The sequence below is a fragment of the Canis aureus genome, chromosome 35 (genome assembly GCF_053574225.1).
Source record: "Canis aureus isolate CA01 chromosome 35, VMU_Caureus_v.1.0, whole genome shotgun sequence".
Lineage (NCBI taxonomy): Eukaryota > Metazoa > Chordata > Mammalia > Carnivora > Canidae > Canis > Canis aureus.
In genome coordinates, this window is record NC_135645.1 from 26,458,078 (window position 1) to 26,471,176 (window position 13,099).

At 44.0% G+C, this 13,099-nt stretch overlaps 1 protein-coding gene across 1 annotated transcript in view; it reads right to left on the reverse strand.

Moving 5' to 3' along the window:
• Positions 1–13,099, reverse strand: part of CRYBG3 (crystallin beta-gamma domain containing 3) — a 101,747-nt gene that overhangs the window by 1,680 nt on the left and 86,968 nt on the right. Inside the window, exons 18-21 of the mRNA XM_077884557.1 lie at positions 8,563–8,702; positions 5,815–5,938; positions 1,626–1,784; positions 635–794 (exon numbers count right to left, since the gene is read on the reverse strand). Of these exons, the coding sequence (XP_077740683.1) occupies positions 635–794; positions 1,626–1,784; positions 5,815–5,938; positions 8,563–8,702 (583 nt within the window). The remainder of the gene's footprint in view (positions 1–634; positions 795–1,625; positions 1,785–5,814; positions 5,939–8,562; positions 8,703–13,099) is intronic.

The following is a 13,099-nucleotide window of genomic DNA, read 5'->3' on the forward strand; positions in this document are numbered from 1 at the left end:
GGATTAACACTTCATTTCCAGTGGGAAGCTGAGCTTAAATAAGCTTTTGCTCTAAATCAGACCTTAGAACGACTCAGACTGATGACCCAGGGGGGGTTGACTGCAAAAGCAGTGTGCACCTGCAAAGCGACGCTGAGAAGCACAGTGCTTGGGAGAGCGTGGGCAAGATGTCGGGTGCTGTTTGCGCACTGACCACGGACCATGGCTGTGACTAAGCCAATGAAAGCAACAGCCCGGACCCTGCTCAATTCAAAACAAGCTCGAACAATATCTGCCACAAAGTTTGTGAGGGCTCTTAAAGGACTACAACAGTTAATAGCAAAAAGAAGTTTCTAAGAAATGGGACACTTCATGGCTGATAAAGCTTTACATTTAGAATTGTCCTACAAGTTTATGTAGCAAATGAGAATTTTACAACTGTACCGATAAACAAAAACCTTCTCAGACAGTGTCCTGAGGCCTTCCCTCCTTGATCCGAGTAGCTAATTGTTTTGTTCATTAAAAGAGTAAGTAGAAATGACTTAATATTTCTTTTATAAATCAGGATTTCTTTTACCCAGGAGGAGGAGGGAGAGGTTTGAAATTTAAAAGTCTATCCAGGGACACAAAGCGCTGGGTTTCTTCGGAGGCCCACCTTTAACATCGAGGACCAGCTGATCACTGAGATAGGAGCTGATGGTTCCGTTTCTGTTCAGCCTCCACTTCTGCTGGAACTGTCCGTGTTCCGTCCACAGAGCCACTTTGGCTCCCGGGGTGTCCCGGCCACCAATCACGTCCAGGCAAGTGTCACTGGCCTAAAGGTCAGGAAGCAAATTGGCAGTTCTGTGTCAGCTGCACTCAAGGGAATGGAGGCCCTCTTCTTAACATGATTCTGGTCTAGGAAAGGAAGACTACACAGCACGCCTGTCACTTCAGCTGTTTAAGTTGTCTTTATGGCTGAGGGGAGGAGATGGCCAGACACAGACCTACCCAAGGAGAGGCACGTCTGTTAAAAGGACACCTGCATCTGACCACAGAAGGTCAATGGAAGGTTTGCTGAGTTACAGCTGAATGTTAAGTCTCCGTTAGCATAAATGTATCAGATGGGGCTTGGTTTTCTTTGTTTTCAAGTAGGCTCCACACCCAAGGGGGCTTGAACTTACCACCCTGAGATCAAGACCGGAGCTGAAATCAGGAGTCAGACACTTAACCAATTGAACACCCAGGTGCCCCGAAAGTGAAAGTTTCAAGATGTTTAGAATCAGACACAGCTGATTGCACCTGGGCCACAGGGTAAGGAATGTGTCACAACAGCATGATGTCTAATTGGATCCAGGGAGTGGTCTCTGGTCCTATTTTTTTTTTTTTTTTTTTTTTTTTTTGGTCTCTGGTCTTAGAACTTTGGATGTCCATGAGCTCAGTGTTTACTTCCAAACAGAAAACTGAACTTTCTACATGATAAAATCCTGAGTCCATTTCAGTTAAAAGCTTTAGTAATATGCATGGCAGTATTTATATAATCATGCAACATACTGTTTTTAGGGTGTTGCATTATTTTCTGGTGCCATTTGATCTGGCAAGATTCTGGTTTCCAAAAGAAGAAAAAAAGTCCAAAAGGTGGGGCACAGTGTCAGTGGGGCGCTTACCTTGGATTTAAAGAGTCCCCGACAGTAGTGCCAGATCTGAGTAGTCTTCCCGCTGTAGGGAGAAATGCACACCGAAGTGGCTCGTGTGTCAGCAACATTGCCAGTGACCGTCAGATACTCGTCCTGGGCCCGGTTCTTGATTCTGATGTACACTGCGGGCTGGGACAGCCGAGAAACAGCCATTTAGGAAAAGGGACTTATGCATCTGGAAATCAAGCTTTCCAAAGGAAATTGAGCTTTCCAAAGAGGCAGGCTCGGAGGCAAAGGGGACGGGACGTAGCTTATGCAGGCACCTTCGCTTTCCTCCCTTTAGCCAGAATGTGTGAATTACTATTTTTCTACAGACAGACCTGAGATCACCAAACACAAACGTTACATTGTACAATAATCTCTGTTGTGCTTTTCTGAAAAACGCCCTTTTGTGAGGGTGAACGGTAACTTTCCTCCACAGGAATGCCACGTGGCATGGGGCAGTTGAAGCATTCCTGACTTGCTGAGTTTTTGTTCAGGAACCACGTGTCCTCGCTGTGCTGGGGGAAGACGGGGAAGAGCAAGAGGGCAGGACGCTGCTGACCCACAGACGCTCACAACTCAGCAAACTGCAGAAACCAGACACGCTGAGCTATGGTTACGTGGCCAGTGCCCACGATGGGAGGTCTCGGAGGACCCAGGTAAGCTGAGCGCCTGCGCAGCTGTGGTAGCGTCTGTTTACATTCAACCCCGTGGATCTTTACACTTCTTCCAGGGAAGAGGCCATGTATGTCTAATCACTGCATAGGCATTCCAAAATTGGGTAACAAAGAACTTTATCCCCTGGCCCTGGAATACATACATGAAGTTTTCAAATAAAATATTAAATCTAGGACTTGCCTCTAAGGGGAACAGTATTTACTGAGAGCTCAGTGTCTGTCACAGGCCGTGTGCTCATGCTTGCTGGGTCACGGTGTTATCTGTCCAGGTTAATAACCGGAGGAGCCCTCTAAGAAGGTACAATGGTGACCTGAAGTTTACAAAGTTAACACAGATATGGAGAAGCCAGGCTGGCCTGCACCAGAACTGTCCTTCTTAACCAGGATGCTCTAGGGTTTGCTGACATGTACCAGTCACCCTCGGACACAGGGAGTGAGAGCCCAACTGCAGCAGTGAAAGTGTGAAGTCAGCTGATGAAAGGACACCGTACATGATGGAAACTCCCCAGAAACCATTCTTTCAGCCGTAGGCCTCCAGTCTTCATGAAATAAAATACAGGACATCCAGCATCCCCACCTGGGGCCCTATGTTGGCACTGACCAAGCTATTTACTACGGAAGCCCTTGCACTCTGAGAAACCGAAGTGCCAGGTAAATGCAACAACGTATTTTGGTGCTGCCATGTGTGGCCTTTCTAAGGAAATAAACATTGTGAGAACTTAAATAAGCAAATAGGACACGTGCTTATCTGATAACTTAAAGCAGGTAAAAAAGACCTCTACTAGGCAAAATGTCTGAAAGGCTTCAAAGCGCTACTTCCACGTTCATAATGTCTGACTGACAATAAGTGTATGTAATTCTATAAGTCTCCCGCTGCAAGTATTAATTTGAGGCTTCAGTACATCTTTGTTAGTTTCCTTATCTTGTACGTAGAAGAAAACAGGCGTGACCTTCACAGAGGACAGAATTCCAATTATGTTATTAGGACCAAACATCACAGTTTTAATCAATTAACTCAAGTGAAGTACTAATTACCCTTATTACACACTTGTAGTCTGACTCTTCTGTAATTATACTTTAAAATACTGATATGCATTTATAAGTGCCTTGGTGACTCCCTAATTCCCAAACTCAAAGAGGATGGCATTTTAATTACTGCATTTCCAAGCAAGAACGTGAACTACAGCAGTACCAGCAGCCTTACTGAAAAGGAGAGGACCCATAGTACCGTTTGAGAAACCCAGAACCTTTCAAAAACTGAGGAAAATACTCCCAGCATCCAGCTTAGCTTCTGAAGTTCCTAATGACGAGGATTAAGCATTATTATATGATTGGTAAAAGCTACCTTGCTTTTCCCCATGGCTTTTCGGTGCAATTCCCCATCTTCCCACATGACGGGAGTGAGGCCTTGGCAAGAGGTGAAGGTCATGAAATCCTGCAGCACAAACTGCCAGGAAAGCCTGCTGAGGTTGAGTATCCCTCAGAAGAGCATCTCTGATCTCTAAAGGGACACTACGAATAATGAACTTTCAAAATAAATGTGTTACCACAGTAAGAGAAGCCAGATGTGCCAGACTCTATTTTCTTATTAAGTCCTTGGAGTAATAATACGGAGAGATAAGCAGTGTGATCACTGTCGCCCCCGGAGGTCAAGTGGCTCACCCCAAGTCACACTGCTTCCCAGAGGCAGAACTAGGATCTGAACCAACAGAACCAAAGAGAATGGGCGTGGTGTGCAAGTGTGTGGGAGAGGGAGTAGGAAAGCACTTTGCAGGCTGGGCTTTGCCACAGCCCCACTTGAGAGGGAGGGAGGGAGGGAGGGGCAGCAGGACCACGGAGGTTAATGCTTTATTGGCTACTGTTTGGCACTTCACATGTCCACTGTGGACATCAGAGCCTCAGCACCTGTATCCCCTGTGCTACCCTCAGCTCAGTGCCTGGTGCTCTGTACATGTTGATCTTATTTTGGAGGAAAGTAGGGTGTTATTTGCTCAACACAAATTTTAGAAAATAAATCTGGGTTCAAATCTTGGTTCTGACACTTGGATGGATGACTCTCGCCAATTGGCTTTACCTCTCAACCCTTGTTTTCCCGCCTGGAAAACGGAGTAACAACTCCTACCGTAGGGCTGTTGCTGAAATCAAGTGAGAAGTGTTTATTTCTGTGCACCACACAGCTCGACGTGGGGTTCTCACCTTCTGTGAGACGGTCTACCACTCAGTACGTGTCCATACTTCCTTCCTGCAAACCGGGAGTAGCCTGTGGCTTTTTGATGGTTATACACTGTTTTGCATTTTATGGTACTGTTTTGAGTCCAACTTATTTTACCCAACAAACATATAAGCTCTGATAAAGCAGAGATCAGGTCTATCCCTTAAATCTTCCACAATTCTTTCTTTTTTTTTTAAGATTTTATTTATTTATTTATTCATGAGAGAGACAGAGAGGCAGAGACAGAGACAGAGGGAGAAGCAGGCTCCCTGAAGGGAGCCCGATGCGGGACTTGATCTCCTAAGACCCCGGGATCACGGGCAGACGCTCAACCACTGAGCCACCCAGGGGCCCAAATCTTCCACAATTCTTAGCACAATGTCAAACATCTATTCATCCATTTACACATTCATTTCTCCACTAGATAAACAGTGTCTGAATTTTTACAGTGTGCCAGACGTTGTGCCTGGTGCGCTGTAGAGCAGGGGTAGAGCAAGAAGCAAAATTTGCACAGCCCCTGCCCTCTGCCCTCCACGACTGCACGGTTATAAACCGCATGCAGTGTCTTGTAGGAAAAGTTTTAATTTAGACTGGGAGAAAGGGTTAAAGAGGCATCATGGAAGACCGGACACTTAAATTTAGGGGGATGAGTGGAATTAGCCAGGCAAAGAATGAGGGAAGAAACTGCCAGAGTACAGTCTGTGTTAGGGGCTCAAGTAGGAAAGCACTTTGCACGCTGGGCTGTGCCACAGCCCCATTTGAGTGAGAAGGAGAACCGTGAGAGAAGAGGCTGCAGGCCTCCAGGGGCCCGCACGGGGGCCACATCACACAGGCACATCGATGAAACCAGAGCCTACTCCCAAGGATACAGGGAGCTTCTCAAGGAGACTGACAAGCAGGATGTGTGTCATGAATACCACAGTCTATCCTGAGTTTTATGTAAGTAGAAAAAAAAAAAATCCAAATACTTAGAAAGTACAACTAGGGCAGACTCAGAGTACATTGTTTTCTCTGCTTCCCACAGACCTTATGACACTCATTTTTCCATTAAAAGTCAGTAAGGTCAAGAAGACCCCGGACTCCAAAGCTAAAATCCACACTGACCTTACATACAACTTAATGAGCTGATGAACATCTCTAAGATTCTTTGTCCTAATCTGATCCCCCTGTAATATGCACGTCAAACTAAATGGTCAGTGTTTCAGATGCTATGGTTCATGACATTTCTACTAGAAAATCAAGCTACTTTGGATCTTCTAGGTTTCCCCCCCACCCCCTGCCTCCTTACCTGCTTCATAGGACGGAGGGAACCAATTGTTTTCCAGCCACTGAATGCTGTCCAATTTGGGATCTCATTAGGCTCGAGTAAGATTTGTCTTCCTAAGAAATTGGATCCTTCATAAGCTATCCACCTATATAAGAACAGGAAAAAAGAGTACTTAAAAATAAGAAAACAGAATCTTATAAAAAAAATACCTTCTTTTATGCTAGGCTCGTTCCTTAAAACTTTTAGGCTTATAGATTCTTTTTAAGGAAAGAAAAGTATAATTTTATTTTTTAACAGAAAAGGCAGGAAAGACTAGGTGAAAGCCCATGGCACTGGGGCTTGGATTTGCAATCCAGTGAGGATTCTGGTTTCTAAGCTGGTAAAACAAGGTTCCTGCCAGATCTAAAATTCTGTGTTTCTTTGATAATACTGTCTTTTTCATAACAATTGAGCATATATAACGTCTCACTATTTCCAGTTACACAACACTAGTTTCCTCTCCCACTCCGAGGCTCATCCTCACATGCGCTTCAGAGCCTCTCTAGGGGGCTCCAGTGACCTCTCAGACACACCTCCTTCTAGAATTTCTCTAAGGCCACCAAGGACAGCTTCAAATTATCCTCAGAAATTCCCTGTCTTGCCTCAAGGCCCAACCTCTTTTGCAAATCCTTTCAATACCCTCTGGCCAAGGTAAAGCATGTGGAAGCCTGCAGGGCTTAGAGGGGAGTCCTAAGACCTCTGAGTGGCCCACAGTCACATCCATCCCTTCACTGACTGACACTAGCTGCTCTCACTCCAAATGGCATGGTGAAGAGTTGTGACAGTGATACGATGGCCAACAAACTGAAATTGCCATCTGGTCCTTCACAGAAAAAGTTTGCTGAGCCCTGCTTTAAGTGGTTATCATGCTGAATAGCGAAGGGGGACTAGGCTGGGATTGCCAAGACCATCTGAAATGATCAGGACTCCAGGTCACCACAAACAGTGCTTTCAGAAAGTTAGGTGGGGAAGACGACAAGGCGACAATGCCTGGGTCAGACAGGGCACCCTGCTCCTCACAATCAACATGATCAATGGCAGCAGAGATGATCTTCCCTCCAACCCCTCCTGCCTACACAAATCTAAGCCACCAGGTTGGTGCAGAGTCAGGACAGCATGACCATGGAGATGCTTCTCTACCGCTCAGTTGTGCTGACTTTTTAAATCAGCAGGGAAATAGCAGTATAAAATCTAGGCGAGACTTTTAATACACCACACCTCTCTATATATTAATTTCAATGAATTCCACAGTTGAAAAGCCTTAAAGCTCAACCCTCATTAGAATCACAAATCAGAGATACCAGATAATACGGGGATTAAACAAAACAAAACTAGTCACTGAAGGGAGCTGCCTGTGCATGAGGGCATATTCTGAGCCATCTGAAGCCTAGGAATATCTTTAGACAGCCTTCCCTATTCCTTACTCTGTGTTCCAGTTCTCTTACAGAGAATCCAGAACAGGAAGAGAAGGTGGATTAAGGTCAAGAGAAGAAAGAATGTTAATGTAAAACAGTACAAGTTTCCTACAAAAGACTAAAATAAATCTGGTAAGAAATTTTAACAAAGCGAGTCAATAATTATCAGTTCCACAAAGAAATGTAAAGAAACTAGTAAAAAAAAAAAAAAAAAATGCCGTGAAGGTTCTGTATCACAGGGACACAGAATTCAATTCTAACAGACTTAGGTGGTACATAATACTGGTATATAGTATGGGGATTAGTATGCTTCGAGTAATTTATGTTTAAGAAGCACCAAAGTCAAATGTGTTGAAGAAAAAAAATTAAATTGCTATACATGTGAATAATTCAAAAGCCATGTATTATCATAGTTGACTTAATTTTCAAATCAATTTATATTCTTGGCTTTCTCTTATCTCCAGATATTTATACAAGCAGAGTTGATTATCACACGATTTAAAAGTCCTAAGAAATAAAAACAATCATATTTATGTGAATCATCGAGGGCTGTGCATGCTCTTTTAGTTGAGTTTTGGTACCAAAACAGCAACAGGCAGGAGAAGGGGCAGGCGTACGTGCCCGTGCTCCAGAAACGTCCTGCCAGGCAGATCTCCCAGGAAGTCTTCGCATCTTAACCTCAGGGCCCCTCCCGGGCAAGGCTTGGTACCATTTTTGTTCTAAATAAATATGCAAGTTCCTACCTAACTTGTGTATCCATAACTTCTCATATCGTAAAGTAGTCTCCCCAACTGTGTAATGCAGGCCCACGTACTGCGGACCCACTCTGCCAACCTCAGTGAACGGCAACAGTGGTGGGGGGCCAGGACAGCCCAGATGCCGGGCATGGAAAGTGCCCTGGAACAAGGAGCTCTACTGCCAAGAGGACATCAAATCAAAACAAAACACAGCACTATCCGTCTTACAGTCAGTTTTCTGCAGCTGGCCAGTGTCAACCACAGCGGCTGGTTTCATTAGACAGCTCCCGATCAGGAACTGGGCGCGCCTGGTTATGGCCACCTGGTCACCTCCTCAGGGACACGTGCTCTACATGCATGGCAGCCCTTTCCTCCCAACCCGCCGCACACGAGAATATACTGGCCTGGTCCAAGGTTCTGGTCTTAAACAGGAGCTACCATTATTACAGTGAGAGAGTAAAGGAGTAATAGTATCTCTGATCACACAACAGCAGCAGCAGTGGGGAAATAAAAACCAACCATGCAACTGTCTCCTACAGCAGCGACTGAAGCCGGCCAAGCCCCCGGCCCATACTTACAGTCCACTCTTCACCCACACGGACTGGGTGTAGAAGTGCAGGTCCTTGTTCAGAACGGAGTTCACGGCCTCCTCTAGGTGCAGCTCTCTGCCCTCACAGTGTTCCAGGGCAAAGAGGCTGATGGAGGGTTCTTCAAAAACCTAAGAGCATAGAAAAGCGAAAGCATCACCCTATGCGGTGACCATCCTTCAGTGACCTCCTGCTCAGAATGCCGGCTGCTCTGGACCCCCTGTATTCTTGAACGCACGGTGTTTACCACTCTACCCTCTAGCAACGGTATAATCAAAACCACCCCAGTGATGTTACATCCTATGCGTGACTTTTGTTCACTTTTTTTTTTTTTTTTTTTTTTTTTGTAAATTAGAATCGAAGTTTCAGAATCGCAATCAATCTCATCATGGAAACGGACATTTGGTTCCAATCCAGGTCTGGTTGTGCTGTGATACGGACATGAGGGTCCTGCCAATGCTTTCGGCTGCTAACAATAAACGTGGGAGGGAATGGCTCCCTTACTTCCCCAGAAAGCCATAGGGGAAGTCACGGAGAACTTGACACTCGATGGCTCTAGGCTCTTAGAAACATTCCTAGGAGGAAGAAAACGGCCTTTTTAATTAAACAGCAACAAAAAGCCAGAATGCACAGGGACAGGAGTGGTGGTGATCTCTACATTAGAATTCTTCAACTCCTTGCATTAAGAGAAGAACAGAATCGATTTTGTCCTTTTTAATGCCTTGGTATACGCAAGACACCATGCTAGAAGACACCTCAGGGATGGGAAGACAAAGCAAGGTGCCAACCTGATGTTCACGGCATTAATAACTAAATTAGGAGAATTGCACAGATGCTGAAATGCATTTCCAGGGGAGAAAAGGGTATGATAAGGCAAACAAATGGATTGACTATATACAGAAAAAGATGTGGCTGGGGGCATGGTGGTAGAATTCATTATATATAAGGAAGCTTGAAGGCAAGATGTGCCCAGAAACTAAGAATTTCTATTTAGGAATGAACATTTTAATGCTGAGGTAGACACACAGGATAGTCCACCAAACATGGGACTGTGTGACCTGGGGCCCAGGGAACAAATCCAGAGTCAGCGGAGTAAGTGTGGGAACTCCCAGCATCTGCAACACGAGCCAGTCAAGGTGGGGAAATGGAGGACAGGTGTGCAGGGGCCAGAAGGCTACCAGGAGACGGGAGCCCAAGGGGAAAACACTACAGAAGGAAAAGGGAAAGGAAAGGATAAGAAAGAGTTGTCTGCAGTATCAAATACTGGCTCCATGCTAAGGAAGAGGGTGGCCGGGCCAAGGCTGCTGCCGTCTGGCCGCCAGGAGGCTGCTGGAAGCCTGGAAGAAAACTCTCTGGGTGGCAAGGAGGAGAAGAGGGTGTGAGGACTGAGGAATGAATGACGAAAAATTGTAGACTGGGTTCCTGGGCCATTTTCCAGAGAATTTTGGTGAAGAGAAGGAGGGTAATGGGCTAGCGGCCCGTGACAAAGTTCGCAGGCACGGTGGAAGGGGATAGTGGGGTGGGATAGAAGGAAGCTGACCCTGGCTGCAGGACGAGAGGGATGGCTCTAGGGATGAGGTGAGCAGTCCAACCCACTGTTTCCCAACAGGTTAGAACCTCTGACTGCAATCGGTCCACGAGGGAAAAGATCACTTCGAAAGGATGAAACACAAGGAAAGACAGACAAGGAACGCCAAAGAAATTTCCATCTCTGTACCCTTCTGCATGGTAGCTACCAGCCACGAGACCACTGATCATTTCAAACGTGGCTTGTGTGACAAAGGGACTGAATTTGTTTAAGTATTAACTATAGTATAAAATTAAATAACCACATGTGGCTCGTGCTATGGTAATGGCTGATACAGATTCAGGGATCCGAAGACACTCGAAAAGACTAACAAGCACTGTGTGCAGTGAGACCATAAGGTAAAGCATAAATGGGCTGCCCTGGAGCACTGATTTTCCTTCAGTAAATACCATAAACTGGGTCAGGAACAGAAATTCATCTCTAGACACCGAGTGACCACAGGCAAGAGGCGGCACCTCTTCTGTTATCTGCAAAATAAAAATTGGAAGCGTCCCAAGGAATGATGGAGGAAATGTCCTTATAGGAGAAGAGCAGAACCACAGGTCAGAGATGTAGCCAACGGCAGACTCTAAATTACCACCAGTGACTCAAGGCAGACCATCAAAATTCACAGATAAGCCCCTGACTTTATTGTTGGACTTTCTCCAACATCTTCACCCTTAAGCTTTAGATTAAGTTTCAGCTCACCGCTTTACACATCTTCTGGCTGAGTTACTAATTAGTAAAGACGGGCAGACAGGCAAGAAGGCCACACAGGGCTCACAATCAGCACGAGCCACGTTCTCTCCAGGAAAGAGTTTGCTGCGCTTAAGACTCACATGATGTAATTGTTTTAAACTCGAGAGGGAAAAAATTAAAAGCGTACTATGAGAATATAATTTGAATGCTAAACAATTATTCTGAGAAAAACAGAGCCTGTGTACATTTTTCTTCCTCCTCTTGTAACATGTCCACAAAGACATTGTTTTAAGATTGCTATTATCACTCAAACTGCATAAAGTTCACTCCAGAATTTATTTTTTATTTTTAAAAAATATTTATTTATTAACAAGAGACACAGAGAGAGGGAGGCAGAGACATAGAGGGAGAAGCTGGATCAGTGCAGGAGGTATAACGTGGGACTCGATCCTGAGACTCCAGGATCACGCCCTGAGCCAAAGGCAGATGCTCAACCACTGAGCCACCCAGGCATCCCTCACTCCAGAATTTAAAGACAATCTAGCAATTCTGTATCTAGAAATGTATCTTTAGGAAACAATGTAAAATTTGATGCCCAAGATCGCAGAAGACAGGTTTTAAAATGGTGAGGCAAGGAGACGGAGAATAAAATTACAGAAAATGACTGAGACAGCATTCTTTTATGAGTTTATATAAATCAGTCAAAATACCCCAGTGCTTCATTAACAACAGGATATCATCATGTGGTCCAATCTATCAGACTTTTCATCTGAGAACATCTATTACTTCCAAGCTTAAAGTCATCTACCCTCTAGAAGTTTGATATATGTATTTACTGGATCTTTCTCTATTTAAACTGTTTAAATTTAAATGGTTTTAATTTATAAACTTAAATGTATAAATGCACTTGATTTATAAATGTACTTAAAGGTTAGGAAGGTCAACATAAGTGCTAACGTGGACAGGATGGTGCAGGGTGGTGGACAGGTAATCAGTCAGAAAGAAAGAACACTGAAAAATTATTTTAAAATTATTTTTTCTGATATATTCTGCAGGCATGAAAGTAGGAATATAAACTATTAATAGTCTTCAAAACTGCACACAATAGAATAAGCTGAACTTTGCAAAGACAACAGAAAACACAAGAATTTAACTACAATTTGAACTCTACAAATGTCTTGGCCTCAGTCCATGTTAACTTAGGAGATGGCCAACCATGTGGGGCCAAAGGCTCTTCTTAGGTGTCAGCAGTAACAGGACATTCCTGCTGGGTCAAGTCTAAGCCAGGCAAAGATGAGACAGTTTCTAAAAGGAAGACATAGTTAAGAAAGAAAAGGAAAGCTTGAACAAATTGTATTAAAAGAATTTTTGATAAGAATAAAAACCCTCTGTCATTCCTCTTAATCTCATCAGCTAAAATACATTTTATTTATTCATTTTAAACAGTATTTTTAAAAATTTTTATTTATTTATTCATGAGAGACACGAAGAGAGAAAGAGAGGCACAGAGACACAGGCAGAGGGAGAAGCAGGCTCCATGCAGGGAGCAGAGCCTGACAACATTTTAAATGACAATATTAGTAATAGCTAAGATGTATAGCATCTTCTTATGTGTCAGGCATTATAGATACATATATCCACCTACAACCCACTATCCATAGTTCTGAAATCCCAAAAGCTCTAAAACCCCCTTTCCCCCTAATTCAATTGGCAACAGAACCTGATCTAAGTGGAAGGTTACCTATATTTCTCCAATATGTGTAGATACAGATTTTGTACAGTAACGGGAATGTGTTTAACTATGAAGGTGCTACCTAGAAGCCTTTGGGAGTGTTTCCTTAAAGGCTATATGTAAAGCATACCACTGTTTAAAAGGGGAAAAACCCCAAATTCCAAGATACATTCAGATCAGGGGATTGTGAATTTATTCATTATTTAATCCATACAACTTCCCATTGAGGTGGGTGCTATTTTTATCTTCACTTTACAGATGAAGAATCAAGGCACAGGGGACAGTAAGTGGAAGAGCAGGCATTTGAATCGAGACCGTATGACCTCGGAGGCTGTATTCTTAACCCCTACACTGTGGCACTAACATATTCTAAAAAAACCAGTAATTTTAATGTAGAATATTTCTAATTGGCATATGTGATGCTGTCTGGAGCACTTGACTCCAACTTGCTAAACTGGGGAATATATATATGACCCTTATTACCTCCCCTTTTGGCTTAAACAGTGTGTCCGCCATCTGAGTTTAAAGTT